At 45.0% G+C, this 15,344-nt stretch overlaps 2 protein-coding genes across 15 annotated transcripts; one reads left to right on the top strand and one right to left on the bottom strand.

Moving 5' to 3' along the window:
- Positions 1-83: 83 nt before the first annotated feature.
- LOC122391386 (DAZ-associated protein 2-like) lies at positions 84-11,780 on the top strand. Of its 11 annotated transcripts, none has more exons than XM_043385206.1 (5): positions 84-159; positions 7,820-7,852; positions 9,936-10,024; positions 10,275-10,466; positions 10,963-11,780. In XM_043385206.1, exons 1-5 carry the CDS (start codon positions 99-101, stop codon positions 11,143-11,145), a joined length of 558 nt encoding a protein of 185 aa, XP_043241141.1. In that variant the 5' UTR covers positions 84-98; the 3' UTR covers positions 11,146-11,780. The 11 variants fall into 11 exon arrangements, with proteins under 11 accessions (XP_043241141.1, XP_043241144.1, XP_043241142.1 ...); XM_043385209.1 differs by lacking the exon at positions 84-159 and adding an exon at positions 3,149-3,271; XM_043385207.1 differs by lacking the exon at positions 84-159 and adding an exon at positions 4,597-4,700.
- Positions 3,300-6,089, bottom strand: LOC122391387 (protein NATD1-like). Of its 4 annotated transcripts, none has more exons than XR_006258339.1 (5): positions 5,915-6,089; positions 5,519-5,583; positions 4,501-4,719; positions 4,050-4,162; positions 3,300-3,798 (listed from the first exon to the last, which is right to left on the bottom strand). XR_006258339.1 is itself a non-coding variant. In XM_043385217.1 (3 exons), exons 1-3 carry the CDS (start codon positions 4,649-4,651, stop codon positions 3,682-3,684), a joined length of 381 nt encoding a protein of 126 aa, XP_043241152.1. In that variant the 3' UTR covers positions 3,300-3,681. The 4 variants fall into 4 exon arrangements, 1 of the variants encoding a protein (XP_043241152.1); XR_006258338.1 differs by having other exon boundaries at positions 5,519-5,599; positions 5,915-5,929; XR_006258337.1 differs by lacking the exon at positions 5,915-6,089 and adding an exon at positions 5,782-5,815 and having other exon boundaries at positions 5,519-5,599.
- Positions 11,781-15,344: the final 3,564 nt, after the last annotated feature.

Genomic DNA, 15,344 nt, shown 5'->3' with positions numbered 1-15,344 from the left:
TACTGCCTGTCCGAGAGGTCTGACAGAACCGAAGAGCCGCTGAGGGACTACTGGATCTGGCCTCGTTCAGCACGAGCGGCGGCACGGCACGGGTCAGCATGGTACCGGTTACCGCCGTCGCCGAAAACTACTGCTGTCAGCGGAGCAGCATACGTTCAGGTCAGGTGGACTACCCGGGGAAAGGGCTCCATACCGAAGATATAAAATGTTTATTTTTCACGGCACGGGTGGAGAATGTTTGAAAAAGTTACCCCGGCCGGCGACCGAAAGTCAGAAAGACGATGATGCTCAAATATTTGTCAACGGTTATCAACAAACCCCTATTCTGTGGCATAGAATAATGGATGTCTGCCGTTTGTACGTTTTTAGGGAAACCTGCTGCACGCAGGTGCGGAAGATTTCGTAATTGTAACAACAATTTTGCAACACGCCTTAAAATTTCGGACGCATGTCACCTAGTGCTAGGTCAGGTCATCAGGTCAAATTTGCTGGATGATCGTGCTAAAAATGCCGTCATGCCCTTTATGCAAAGCTTACCTATTCCTTGGAAGTTGCAACCCCCACACAAAACAAAATGTCAAATTTGACCGTTTTGACCCCCTTATTGATTTGAGCTCGCACCTGAAATATTATTCGCGACCGAGCCTTAAACGAGTAATCGAATGTTTTGTTTGCAGTGTTGAAGCTCCGTTATGTTCATGAACTGTGAGAAAAGTTGTCGGAGAACGCTAAATTCAAAGAAATTTGGCTTTTGATGATCTATGGTGATTTTATTATTGAGCTTGCCTAAAACATGACCAGATTTCTCTGATCACGTTTGTCGCTCTTTCAAACGTCGTTCCGACGATAACCCGCGCCGTGCTGGTGGCCTGAACTTTCCGCCGAGTGCTGGGGGGGGGCGTTTTCACGCCCCCCCGTCTAACTCGGCTCCTGGGCCACGTAGCGACACGCGGTAAGCGGCAATCGAAAGAGCGTCAAAAATAAGGACGAAAACACTTCGGTCATTTTTTGGGTCAGGTCAAAGGTCAGGTCACCAGAGGTCACCAAAGGTAAAATGTTGACTATTTCAACATTTTGGGAACTGCCAACGGCTATCTCGGGAACCGATAGAGCTACAGCGCCGCGGAAAAGCGCATTCGATAGCCCTTTTACAGACCTTTCTGAGTAATGTCCTCAGATTTGACCTCAGGTCAACGGTTTAGCCTCCAGAGGGCAAAAACTCCAAAAATAGCCGTTTTTACGAAAAACGTTTTTTCGTCAATAACTTTTGACTCATAAGCGCCATGACATTACTTTTGCCAGCATCGTGTTTCTCTCGTCGAGACGCGTCGAATGAACTATTCGTTGACCTTGAAAGGTCATTTTGAAAATTTGACCTCAGGTCAAGGTCATGACCTGACCGAAAAGGGTCATGTTGCATATCAGTCGATCCGTATCGTCGAGCTGAACACATCTGACGTGTTTTCACCGCTCTAGCACGTCTCTATCAAAAGTTATAGCCAAAAAACTGCTGGCGACCGTTCATGACCTGAGATGACCTCAGGGGCACACAGAGGGGTCACAGGTGCATTTTTCCTATTCAGTGTGTCATGTTTACCTATGAACCGATGTTTGAGAGCGTTTTGAACGATATTCGTCCAAAAGAGGCGCATTTCAATTTTCTCCCATTGACTTATAATGGAGAGGTCGCAAAATTGACCTGACCTTAGGTCACAGATATAAAAAATCCGAGATATACATTTTATACATACTGTTACTCATATCAATCGCTGAAAGTTTCAAAGTGATCGTTCAGTCGGTGTAGCTATAGCGAGCCTTTGAACTTTTTCTGAGGTAAGGTCACTTGACGTGACCTGGTGACCTGACCTTGAACGGCCTAGGTCTGAAATTTTCACAACATGTGCGGAAATGATGTAGGAACACGTGTACCAAAAACGGCGGCGCTGCGCGCCGCCGTTTTTGAGATATTTGCGAAAAACCTGAGGGGGGGGCGTAAAAACGCCCCCCCCAGCACGGCGCGGGATAAGGCCACCAGTCACCACCCTGGCCCGGGTTAAGTTGGGGGAGCCTTGAGCCCCAGCAGCTCGTCCTTCTATCTCACTGATATTACCCTCGTCCTGTCTTGTGATGTTATTACAGTGCCATCTTACGATAACGGCCCTTAAATATGATTTACTTCTGTTTGATGAAACACGTCGGGCTCCGTGAAAAGACTTAAAAACATAGAAGCTCCAAAATGAAAATAAAGTAAATTTTCAATAACTTTTCAAGGTAGATAAGAATAATGCGAGACGCTTTTATAGATGGCAGTTTTTTTTCGTATGGAGACAGCTTTTAGGATTTACAAAAGAGGAAAAAGTTACCCCGGCCGCGCCGGGGTCGGCTGAAAGTTACCCCGGCCACGGCCGGGGTGGCCGGGGCAGGTTCTCCACCCATGTTTCACGGTTTACTAGACCTTCCTAGGTGCTCATGCCTTTGTCGTTTAAAGGGACCCTCCCACCTTCAAAAAAGTTATTGAATTGGCATGAAAGTGATGTCCCTTGGTTCAGAAAGAGCGAAAACGAATATCTACCAAATTTCACCGAAAAATATTCACTGGTTTTCAAGATATTAGGCTTTTACTTTTGTTTACTTTTGGGGATCTCCCCTGATACTAGCGACTTTATTTGGAAGCAATAATTTGGCAGCCTTAAAGTGCGGCAGACGTTGCGCGCAAAGCAGCGTATACCACCACGTGTTAACGATGGTTTTAGTCTAAGATTTAAAAATCGTTAGATCTCCGCTGACGTCACAAATTCTAAGGGGGCATTCCAATGCATTAGCCCCTTAGAATCCGAAAACTGCAAGTTTGAAATTCCATATCTTCGAATTAAAGCATTTTTCGATGTTGTGAGTGCCCAAACCGGTATTTGCAGGCCATGGCCACCAATTTGGCTATCTCAACTCAAAACTAATGTTAAGGTGGGAGTGTCCCTTTAAGATAATTTCAGACTTGTTAAAAATGAATGAATCACCGTGTAACACAACTGAATCGGCCACATAGCTATTTAAATCGACTTTAAACCTTCTTTTCTATATGTGTATGTATTCCATTCAGTCACCTTGAAATGGACAGCAAAACACCCGTTGCGATGTAGCATATTAGGGGCGTGATCCATACATAATGCATCGTCCGGCGGACAACGTATTGCACTTCTCTTAGTACCTAGCACGTAGCAAATAACACTGGTACTGCATACCGCCTGCAGGTACTGTGCCCTTTGGATTCGAGGTAAACGAGGTGGAAAAGAAGCCCGAGCTTCTTCATAAGCGATATATTGTCCAGTGTAAAATCAGAAACAGGTCCATCTTCACTCTCTGCGCCTTGCACACAACTGTGCCTCGTTTTCTCTGCCGTTCCTGACATCGTTCCATATTGACGTCAGCTCTTCGTGTTGCTGTACACTAACTGAATAAAAAAATATACATTTGGGCGCATTCAAATAAAACACGCCCTTATACCTAAAGGTTAGTCATTTCCCAAACACACCACGACGGGTGCCGATTAAGTAACGTCAAGCCCTTATAAACAGAAACTAAATCCCAGTTCACTGTTCCCCGTTGCACGCCCCTGACGGCTGATCAAACGTCGCTGAACACAGCCTGACGTAGGTACCAACGTTTCATACTAGCCGACATGGCTTATTCTACCACTCGAGCTACATGCTCCGACGACGGGTTGTCCTTGATGTATTTCTGGAGATACCAGCAGGATAGCTTCATTTTTAAATCTTGCTCCACAACATAGTCGAATGCAGCCTGAAACGAAAAAGTCAGGGGCGCTGATCTTAATTGAGAGAAAGATACAGCCTGTTAGGTAAGCTGAAAACACGCTTCTTCCCTGTCCAATTTTCGATACTGTTAATGTTATACGAGTGGTTAAGATGTTAAGCAACAGTAGTGGAGATGTTAAATAGTTGATATGTACGTTCAATGTCTACTTTGTGAGTAGCTAGCAGATCTTTATCTGCATCTCATTTTATAGCAAAGCATGAATTCAATCAGAATACCTTGGCAAGGATTTTGGCGACACCTTTCCCCCTGAAGGATTCCGGGACGACCGTATGCTGCAGGTCGACCACACCGTCCGGTCCGTGGTCGTACTGCAGGTAGGCTTTCGCATCTGTTGTGAACATTACAAAATCAAATACATAAATCGTACAGGAGGAAAAAAGCAAAGACCAAACACATGTTACCCAGCCTACACATGTACACTACAACTAAGTTACACATGTTACGGTTTTAGATCGGTATAAATGTACATTATGGTGGAGAGGCTTCCTGCTGAAGTCGCCACTTACAGACAAGTAGATAGTAGATTCTATTGTGAACACATATTTTTGCAACACGACGTTCCGTCCCCGTATCGGCCTATCAAGTTGCCAACAGCGGTACGTTCAATGGCCAAACGGAATAGTTCCTTCTGCTACCGGGCAGGCCTGATGGGATCATTGGTCTCACCTGAGCCCGGCATCTCGATGAGCAGCTCGCAGCTGTCCAAGTCGTGTTTAACGGTCAGCTGCTGCCGCTCCGAGAGGTCTGATGCAGCCGAGGACATGAGGGACTGCTGGATCTGACCTCGTCCAGCGCGAGCGGCGGCACGGGTCAGCATGATGCCGGGTGCGGCCGTCGCTGACAACTGTCAGCAGCTCAGCATTCAGGTCAGATGAACGTGCTTTCCTGACACATTGACACACAAGCAACATATTTTATTATTTCACATGATTTATTGTCACTATGCAAATAGCTTACAAGTTACAACAGTAGCACTCAGTTCGTCATTTGAATTAAAATACATCAAATACAAGCAAATACATCTATTCTTTTTCATCCTATCCTAAACATAACTGAATTGAATGAATCAGGAGACTTCAACCTTCACCATGCAAACGTTATTGTTCCTTTATAGGAGTTGGACAGAAGGATGATAGCATGCATATAATGATATGTTCCTTTGTTGATTTTCCATGACAGATTGGATGATGTAAATAATAAACCAATTAGTGCAAGTCAAATCTATTCAAAAACACACAACTTTGGGCTTCAACAGCCTTGATCACTGTAGCATAGGTAATGTCATTTTTGTACCGATTATACCTTACCTGTGGCACAATGATCAAGGCTGTTGAAGCCAAAAGCTTTGTGTGTTTTTGAATAGGTTCGATTTGTACAAATTCGTTTGTTTTTTAACATTTACATCATTGTCCAATATGTCCCTTTCAGCAAAAGGATTACTTGTGCCACAACTGGAGCTTATAAGTTATAATAATAGACAAGGAGGAAGGACTTTTATAAAATCTGATGTATTTGATCTTAGAATGGATTGGGATTGGTGATTCAGGGTTTGTTTGTAACCAATTAATATTTAACATTAAGGCCAAACTTCTTGTCAATAGCGTAGTGTGCACACAACTTGCAATCAACAACATAGCTGAAAATACGCAAATGTTGTAAGGAAGTGGAACTGGATCTGACTTACTGGCACCAGTGCTGACTTGCTTGGCCAGGAAAGAATGCACCTCTGGCCTCTTTAAAGTCTTCTTCCTGAGTGAAATGTTGGCTGTGAAATAGTTAACAGGGTGCAATACTAGAGGGCAGAGATGCATCTGGTAATGGCCTAACACTGCAAGTCCTAAACATTTATGCATTAATTATCTAATTAATAATCAATTATCTCTTAATGATTCATGAATTATCTAATCAATAATCAATTATCTATTAATTATTCATAACCATGGTTACGTTAAGCCTTGGTTTGTGCAGTGATTTGCAAAATCAATCAAACTTAAAGGGACACTCCCACCTTAACATTAGTTTTGAGTTGAGATAGCCAAATTGGTGGCCATGGCCTGCAAATACCGGTTTGGGCACTCACAACATCGAAAAATGCTTTAATTCGAAGATATGGAATTCCAAACTTGCAGTTTTCGGATTCTAAGGGGCTAATGCATTGGAATGCCCCCTTAGAATTTGTGACGTCAGCGGAGATCTAACGATTTTTAAATCTTAGACTAAAACCATCGTTAACACGTGGTGGTATACGCTGCTTTGCGCGCAACGTCTGCCGCACTTTAGGGCTGCCAAATTATTGCTTCCAAATAAAGTCGCTAGTAACAGGGGAGATCCCAAAAAGTAAACAAAAGTAAAAGCCTAAGATCTTGAAAACCAGTGAATATTTTTCGGTGAAATCTGGTAGATATTCGTTTTCGCTCTTTCTGAACCAAGGGACATCACTTTCATGCCAATTCATTAACTTATTTGAAGGTGGGAGGGTCCCTTTAACAACATTGATAATGCCAAGTACTATAGGCTGGACTTGGCAACACTAAATTGAGCAGTTTTACAATAGATATGACTGAAATTGAGATGGGTACACCAACAGTAACTGCAAAATACTCTATTATGCTGGGTAGGTAGCCTGTGTAACCCAGAACACCAAAAATCATTACATAGGTATGTACCTAACAACTAAAAAATGAGCCCTGCCAGGGTATGTAGAGAATTGCATCTAAATTACATATAAATGATAATAACTGCCTGAAATAATTCCAAATTCTGTCTTGCGTAAAGCAAGGTAATTAGTTTAGACGAAACTGATACCTTCCTACCCTGCCTGCTGGCTTGTGGCTGGCTTATCACCAATAATGGCTGCATTTTAATGCAATTGACAGTTGTATTCGTAACTAATGCGCCAGTTCACGTTGTTCTACGAACTCTAGCAGCGTAGGCAGCGTAGGGTTATTTGGTTGAGTGTTTTTATATACCTTGGTTGAGCGTATATAGTTTGAGAGGGATCAATTTATTTTGTCATCTTCTCACCTCAACCTGCAGGTAAACAGTGAATGGACGGTATATGTCAAGTTTAGGTCCTAACTACAATTGTGACGCTGTTGATACGAATATGAAACAGCAAAAATCTTAGGTTTTAGGTTAGGTTAGGTTGTAGGTTTGTAGGTTTTAGGTTGTAGGTAGGTAGGTTTGTAGGTTAGGTTAGGGTAGGTTTGTAAGTTGTAGGTTGGTAGGTTATAGGTAAGTAGGTAAGGTTAGGTCAGGTTTGATTATGTTTTTTCTTTTATTTGCGAGACAAATGAGTATCATTTTTGGATTCAGGATGTCAAATAATGTAAGAATATGAAAAATTTATCAATGAAATCTGCTTAGGACTTAAACTTGACATTTACCGAATGGACATTCATAGAAAAAAATATTTTGGTCGGAAACTTTTAGTTCATTATTGATTCCTAATTCATGAAAAGCGGCCAAGATTGAGAGAAACATTAAATTTGGTTGGACATGCAATTACCACTGAATGCAAGAATGACAGTGCTTAAATACAGTTTCTAAAAGTTATGGATTAAAATGATGTTTAAAAAGCCTAAGAATGTTGGGGGAAGATAAGAATATCGAGTTCTGTCTATATACAGTGAATATCGTGGTAAATTGCCTGTCCCTTTGGTACGAGGCAATGGCCATTGACTGGAGGCAGAAACCCTGGTTTGGCTCATTCAACCAACTGGAAAGAGAACTTTAATTCAAATTGGAAACCATAAGCAGGAGCTGACATCACTTGAAGGGCTGAAGCGTGGTGATGGCCCCCTTTCTCAGTCTCCTCCCCTACTTTGGTTTGGCAATGGGGTGAGTTTAATGTCAACATAGGTTATTAACTTATCATAATATCAATATATTGTCAAGTCCTAGAGCATACGGGTTATTATGATTATTTTGTAAATATATTTCTTTGATATGCAATAACAAATTCACTGACATGATATCTTTTCAGGTCTTACACTGCTGAAAATGTCAGGAAAGAAAGGCAAGTCATCTTTGTGCTCTAAGAGAGCCCACTTAGGCCTGGAGTCTGAGTCTGCACAAACATAAATCCACCTCCTGCATGGGGATGCTTAAACACACCTAGACAGTACAGTTCTGCAAACATAGAGCCATTGCAAACAGTGCCTCTTGTTTTACACACACTTGCATTCCCATGCACATCTTTTGTGCACATGCGAGGTCACTTGGTTAGGATCAAGCAAGGGTGTCAAAATAACAAAGAAAGTGTTTTAGTCATTGCTTTCAGTCAGGTCAAACTCAAAGGTCTAGTCGCCAGAGTTCATCACAGGTCAACTTTTCCCTAATTTTGACTTTTTGCACAAAGTTTTCCATGTCTCCTTTGCTACCTAACAGAGCTGTTATCAATAATGTTAAATTGGTGTCATATATGGAAAGACAAAGGTGATGTTGCATACATGTGAATGAACAAAACATATCCAAGGCATTTTTATCACTTAGCAGTAGAGCGTAACTTTCAAGTTTCAAGAGATATTGAAAAACTGCTGGTGATCTGTTATGACCTAAGATGACCTCATGGAGATAAAATTGCTGGTGATCTGTTATGACCTAAGATGACCTCATGGAGATAAAAAGGAGTCACATTTGCAATATCTTGACCCAGTATCCAATATTAACCCGCGCCCCGTAGGGCTACCGGCGGACCCTACCACCCGTAGGGGGGGGCCGTTTCGGCCCCCCCTAAGATCTCGGAAAGTTACCGGCCGATTTTCAAAATTCAAACGTCGTTCGATAGCCCCACCCGGGAACTACCTTGTGACCAAATTTCATTGACCTAGGTCAAACCGATGACGTCACAGGTCAGGTCAAAGGTCAGATTTTCACCGTTCACAGGCAATTCAAGAAATGTGCTGTGAAAGCGAGTAAATTGGTAATTTATTGAAAACCATCGATGGTACATTGTTCGTCAAACACATACTTTGCTATCTGAGGTCACTGATACCAGGTCAGGTCACAGCGAGGTCAGGTCACCGGGGGTCACAATATGAATGTGTCGTGTGATACATGTTTTATGGTCCATTTTACATGACAAATGCGATTATGTGGGTTAGGCAGCCTTTGGGGCCAGCCTAGGTCACGTTTTGGTGAAGGTCAGGTCAAGGTCAGGTCAAATTAGGTCAAATTTCAAAGTTGATATTTTTGCATAAACTGGGTATCGATTCGATGCAGCTCGTCACGGGGAGTCTAATGGTGGTCTTCGTTTTGCTCTACGAGTTCTAGAATTGCCAAAAATTGAGTTTGAAAATTTGACGTCATCATTTTTGAACAGTTTTTTCGCTATAACTTGGCCAAAAAACGAGGTATCGATCTGAAATTTGGTGTGTGGATAGAAGACGGTAGGCACTATCACATATATTCCGGTTTTTTTCGAAACTCAAAAAACTTTTTTGGATTTTTTGGCGAATATATCCAAAAAAATGCTTTTTTGATTTTTGGGGGTCAAAACTCAAAAATTTCAAAAATTCGAGATAGCAGTTTTGTAGCCCTGTCAATTCTACACCTTTTATGTCTTGATCATTTTTCTGTATCTTCAAAGCTGTAGTCCTGACAGGTCTTCTCGCGAAGGTCTTTTTTCGGTCGAAAATGACAGAACATGACGTCACTCTGACGTCATTTGTGGCCAACCTATCATAGCCTCTGGAAATTTTTTTTTGTCACAATGTGTAAAATTGATGCCCGGAGGGGTCCTGAAAGTTTGGTGGCGATATCTCCAGCCGTTCAGGAGATATCGACCGAAAAGGACAGGGGGGGGCCGTTTCGGCCCCCCCCCTACGGGGCGCGGGTTAACCTTTTACATGATGTTGATTAGTGTTCAGAAATCAGAATGGTTATCAACCAAATAAGGGGCAGATCATTTTGTCTGTTTGTGTTTAGTTGTAATGGAGAGGGCGAGAGGCCACAAAATGAACCTGACCAGTAGTTAGTGACCACACATAACATATTGCATGTTCCTACACTATTCTATGACCACAATAAATGCTGACCCTATCATTTGGTGGAGTGTGAGGTTCTGACACTCGGACTCAGCGGTGTCGTGCTGGTTTCAGGTGTGCCTGGTGGAGTGCCCTACCCGGTACAGTCGCAGGGGATGTATCCTAGTGCACCGCCAGCCTACAGTGTCCAGGGACCGCCACAGGTACGCATATGGACGGGCGTCACTGGATTTATCATATGTCTCATCACATTTGTTCAGTTACATTCGATGATAGTCAGTTTATTTGTTGTTTTTGAGCTGGAGTACAGATGAAATGAAACTACATTGAAATGTTCGACTTATATTCACGTCATAGCCGAAAAGAAAACAGCGACGACAAAATTCTCACGTCGGTATCTGTCTTTGCCGTTTTGCCGTCCCTCCTGTCAACGTGCTGTGTCGTTTCTGGCAGCCCGGCGCCCAGGGCGGACCGTGGAACGAGCCGCCACCGCCGTACTCGGCCGCTCCCGGCTACCCGCCGCCGGTGGGGTACCCGCCCCAGGGCGGAGCCCACCCCGGCCAGGGAGCGTACCCGGCCCAGGCGGCGTTCCAGTTGGCCCCGGGAATGATCCCCGTCGGACCCGGCTCGCAGGTTCACGTCATGGTGAGTAGAAACGACGATGGGGCGATGGTTCAAACGAATCAATTGTGATATGGAAATCTCTCTTCTGGGATATGAGGTTTTAACTCAGAGAGCATGGCTAGTTTCTGATGTCACGTATCAAATAGTTACTGGCTGATTGGGTTGAGATTTAAGCCCGTTATTCTGTATTTGCAGCAGATATCTAAGTAGTTGTCCACTCTTACTCTCAACTTGCTTCCTTAGTCCGACGGAACTCAAATAAACTGTATGGGTCGCATGGCCCTTAAGGTCCATTCCAGCCGAGCAGTACGAAAGGTTGTTCTTGACGCTCATTCATTCTTACTTTCAAACTGATGACGAGAAGAATGCATTGAAATTCCTAACACGAAACGCTTTTGCAAAAGTGTAATATAGATATGAAACTTCTTGCCAAAGCTAGCATAAGTGGTTACAACAACAGAATAGATACCCACGTTGGGCCAGGCGAGGCACCGTTTATCGACTTCGGGCGTTTCAGGGCGCGTTCAACGCCGGTGCCCGGTTCGACGCACGCACGCGGCCCTCCATTCCGCCGCCGCCGCCGGGCGTGGCGCCCAACGTAGCGCAGCTGGCAGCCATGAGCGGCGCCAATGTGGTCGCCTCCAAGAAAAAGAACGACAAATGGGGCATGGGTGCGGGCGGCGGCGCCGTTTTCTGGTAGTGCACGGGCCTCAGTATCCAGCGGCTGTGCCGCTGTGTCCCGCGGCGGACTGGGATGCGCAGCATGCGCCGAGTCCTGCCGGGTGATGGAGGTTGTGTCCAGCAGGGGTGTGAGGGGGCGGATAAATCGCGTCGATTGAAAATAGATTAGTGTGATCCAGATTTATTTTTATAATGAACTAATATTATTTTAGCTAATAGCTGATGTAATTCGTGCCAGTACCTAGTTATTATAAACTTTGATCCAAAAGACTTGGGTCCTGTAAGGTTAGAAGGAGGTTACTGGCATTGGTTACCGCATTTGACGAATCAATGCTCCTTACATTTTATTAGGTCGCTGTATGGTTAGCTGATTGTATAATCATGCGTGCTGCTGACATCTTCAGCACCCGCAGTATTCTGGTGGCAAGCAGTGCACGGCGTCCAAGCAGTAGGCGTCTGTATACGGTGAACCAGCGGTGTCCGCTGCATGGTGCCTAAACTTTCTGTGTTGTCATTTACTGCATTGTGCTACACCTTGTGAGCTACTATTTTTATGTGATATATTAAGCTTGTCCAATGTCCATAGATGTTGTGATCAACTACTTGTGTGAAGATCGCTAAATTCAATAAATATATGGCAAGTCCAGAAAATAACCTCGGGCATCGTTTCTTTTATACGCACAAGAGACAAAGTTCATTCGATGGGAAAACACATTACATGGTTTCCACACACCACAAAAGCACTCGACACACAGCGGATACAGTTTCATCAGACACCGTTCGCCAGCTTTATCAAAAAGTATTACAGATCACGCTGGTACGGTTGATACCTCTGACGAAGTAAGCACAGTCAACAGATCCTGAGGAAGCGGCACAGCGAGGCGAAGAAGCGCTTTATCCTCCTCCACAGCCCCGGTCTGTAGGAGCCCCGCTTGCGCGTTCCCCTGCCGGGCCCTGATCCGGGGGGATTCAGCGTCACGGGCTGCTGCATCTGCTGCTGCTGCTGCCAGGCACTGTACTGTGCCGAGCCCGTCTGGAAGTGCTGCGCCGTGGCGCGCACCTCAGTCTGCTCGTCCTCGTCATCATCGTCCTCCCCGAAGAGGTACTCACGTATGCGTCCAAAGAACGACAGCTTCTTCTCCTCAGGCACGTCCACCTTGGCCTTGCGCCAGCACAACCGCTCCTCGTCAAAGAAGACGTAGCCTCCGTCGGGCGTTCGGAGCCTCTTGTTGAGGTAGTCCTCCTCGGGGAGCGGCTTTTTAGTCCACTTTCCAGTGACCTTGTTCTTAGTGTAAGCGTACGAGATGCGCTTGAAGCCGTGGTGGTGCCGATGGCTGCTGCGTGGGCTGGTCTCGGAGCGGTCGGCGCCACTCGTGGTGGCGTCGTCCGAGTCCACTACCCGCTTCCAGCGCCGGTGTACACTGTCGTAGGCGATACTGGTGCCGCTGGAGGTCTTCTGCGCCTTGATATTCCTCTTGCTGAGCTCGCCATCCTGCAGGTGCTTCCTCTTCTTCTCGAGGTACCAGGCTCCCTTATCGTGCACGAGGTGCCGCTCCCAGCCGGTCTCGGCCTCCCGCTGCGCCTCCAGCAGGTGCTGCGAGCTCAGCGGACCCATCCGCTTCCGCTTCCTCTTCCACACCTTCCGTGCGCTGTCGTACACGATGGCCGAGCCGCTGCCTGTGCGCTTCAGCAGCTGCTGCGTCTTGGTCGGCGTCGGCACGTCAGAGGGGTGATCACGCCAGCGCCGCCACTCCAACCGCTGCTCGTCGTAGTAGATCTGCGTACCGCTCGCTGTCCGCTTTGCGTCCTGCTGCTCGGGAGTCAGCTTGTTGAAGTTGACTGTTTTGTGACGACGCTCGCGGTGCCAGTAGCCACGCCATTTGTCATACACAATGGGAGTGCCGCTGTGGGTTCGCTTCAGGTTGGTAACGGACGGTGTCAGCTCCTCGAGCGTCAGCGGTCCCGTGCTCTTGTGCCGTTTGCGCACTCCGGCCACATCCCTGCGCCATGCCTTCAATATTGGATCGTAGAAAAGCGCGTGCCCACTTTCTGAGCGCTCGACGGAGCCGTAGCCGGCGCTAGACTGACTGCTTGAGCCGGGCGCCGAGCTATCGGCAGTGTCCAGTGGCTGTCGTGACCGACCTGTGAATCGTTTGTGGCGGCGCGGCGAAGACTCGTCGGCACTCTCATTCTCACTCTGTGCCTCGTAGCCACGCTCACTGGTGTCCGAATCCTTGCCTTCATTGTCTCGAGCACCCATTTATGACAGGTTAGAGCAGTATTACTAAATCTCCGCCTGCGGTTGTTAGGCGCCGACCGCTCATTTATCGTCATAACTGTTCTTGATTGCATTATTAAATTGTCGGGTTACATTATCACGTTTTCGTGACAATGTAGCTTTTTTTGCTAGATGCGAGACTAATCAGCTATGTATACCATACGTTTTTGTCTTACGTTTTCTTAGCAGCAGCGAATATGTGTGTGCCTTGTGGGCTTACTTTTACTCACTTTTGCTTCCTCTCGAATGAGCCATACACAACTCGCTTGCATGGAAAATAAGTCTTGTAATGACTGTGCTCATAATCAATGCCAGATTGAATGAAGCAAGTTCACAAATATGCAATAATGCATTTTTATTGGAAATATGCTTTATTTTTCATTGTTTTCAACGTGGACAAAAGGTCAAAAAGCGCCATTTTTGTAGGTTGTCGAGAGGTGACCGTGAAGTATTGCGATATCGTGACAAAGTCAAAGCTGTACCTCCGTTGAACTAGCACTTCAAGAGAGCGTGGGGTCGACAGCCTCCGGAAAAGCGTGGAAGCTGAGTGGGTATTTCAGCCAGTCGTTTGACGTTTTGTTATATAACAACGACATCGATTGTTTCTTTTTAATAGGGATCTCAGTCAGTTGTTATCGTTTTTTTTTTTTGTCATCGAAATCAGCTTTAATCCTTCCCCTCCGGCTTTTCTCGGGGTGGGGGTTTCTGAAAACGCAGTTAGGTACGTACCGCTCGCCCTACACGCTTCACCGTGTGAATTATTGCTTTGAAATTGAATCTTTTGTTCATTGACAAGGATGGCATGATTCAGGAAAGATGTGTACCTACAAAAAAATAGGATTTGTATCGATGCCCTAAGGTCCGGTCACGTTGCTAAGTTCTTATAATTACCTAAATGCCTAAGCCAACGGGAGAAAAGGAAACTGCGTTTCGTTCTGACGAACTTAGTGGGTTAAGGCCGAGACAACTTGAAACGTTTACTTTTCCGAATTAGAATAACGTCATTCAGTTTTTGTTGAGAACCCTCCCGTCGCATTTATTCTTTTCAGTAATTATATTTGCTTTCGAGTAGGTAATTTGAAATGTGTGAATGGCTGAGTGAACGGTACTTTTATAGGTATAAAAGCTGTGGGTTGGTGTTGGGCTCGCTGTGGTGATCAATGTCTTTCCGTGAACAAAACACTGGCTCTTAGAGAGAGAAAATATATGAAAAATTGACCTCTCCTCGACATTTAAAATTATTTGAATAGCCAAATATTACTGTATTGATATTTCGACCAACAGGTCTTCTTCAGAATAAGACAGTGTACACAAGTGTACGAGAATACAATAATCGTTTTGAAGGTTGTTGTTTCATTAGACAAACACTATTCGTTAGAATTGTGTTTTTCTATTGAAAAACAACCGGAGCGGTCCTTCTCCGGGCTATGTTTTGCATGTCTGGCCGCGAATTGGGGCAACTTGAGCGGGGCCTAGACGAATCGTTCAATCTTGGTAAAAAGTTCAGTGTATGGGCTCCCGCAGGCGATCTTACGATATTATTGTATTCTCGTACACTTGTGTACACTGTCTTATTCTGAAGAAGACCTGGGGCCGTATTCACGTCGATCATTTTCGTAAGAATTGTCTTACGCACGACCTACTTCTTACGAAAATTTGGTATTCACGTCGACAGCAAAAATATCTTACGAATAAAAAAATTGTCGTAGACAGTTTGCGATTCACGTCGACCTTTTCTTAAGAATTCTCGTAAGAATGTCGTAAGTGCGATTCACGTCGTGTCATCTTAAAAATTTCTTAAGTTTTTCGTAAGAACATAATGTTAACGGTATGGTGAACTTACGAATACTCACCGAGCTGTCGTAAACTGACGCAACGATAAATCAGTGCAGTAGGCAAAGAATGAAATGACGAATTATTTTAAGAATTGACACTAACGG

This window comes from Amphibalanus amphitrite, unplaced genomic scaffold (assembly GCF_019059575.1).
Source record: "Amphibalanus amphitrite isolate SeventyFive unplaced genomic scaffold, NRLGWU_Aamphi_draft 000435F_arrow, whole genome shotgun sequence".
NCBI classification, from domain to species: Eukaryota; Metazoa; Arthropoda; class Thecostraca; order Balanomorpha; family Balanidae; genus Amphibalanus; species Amphibalanus amphitrite.
Note: the sequence above shows the minus strand (reverse complement) of the source record. Positions and strands in the feature narration are given on the sequence as shown.

What these genes read in the sequence shown, in the direction of transcription:
- LOC122391386 (XM_043385206.1), top strand. Translation starts at nt 99, where the DNA reads ATGGTACCGGTTACCGCCGTCGCCGAAAACTACTGCTGTCAGCGGAGC. An exon ending in GCGGAGCAGCATACGTTCAG is followed by an intron (nt 160 to 7,819) that starts GTCAGGTGGACT and finishes ATATCTTTTCAG; the next exon opens with GTCTTACACTGCTGAAAATG. An exon ending in GCTCGCAGGTTCACGTCATG is followed by an intron (nt 10,467 to 10,962) that starts GTGAGTAGAAAC and finishes CGGGCGTTTCAG; the next exon opens with GGCGCGTTCAACGCCGGTGC.
- LOC122391387 (XM_043385217.1), bottom strand. Translation starts at nt 4,651, where the DNA reads ATGCTGACCCGTGCCGCCGCTCGCGCTGGACGAGGTCAGATCCAGCAG. An exon ending in CATCGAGATGCCGGGCTCAG is followed by an intron (nt 4,163 to 4,500) that starts GTGAGACCAATG and finishes TGTTCACAACAG; the next exon opens with ATGCGAAAGCCTACCTGCAG. An exon ending in TCGCCAAAATCCTTGCCAAG is followed by an intron (nt 3,799 to 4,049) that starts GTATTCTGATTG and finishes TTTTCGTTTCAG; the next exon opens with GCTGCATTCGACTATGTTGT.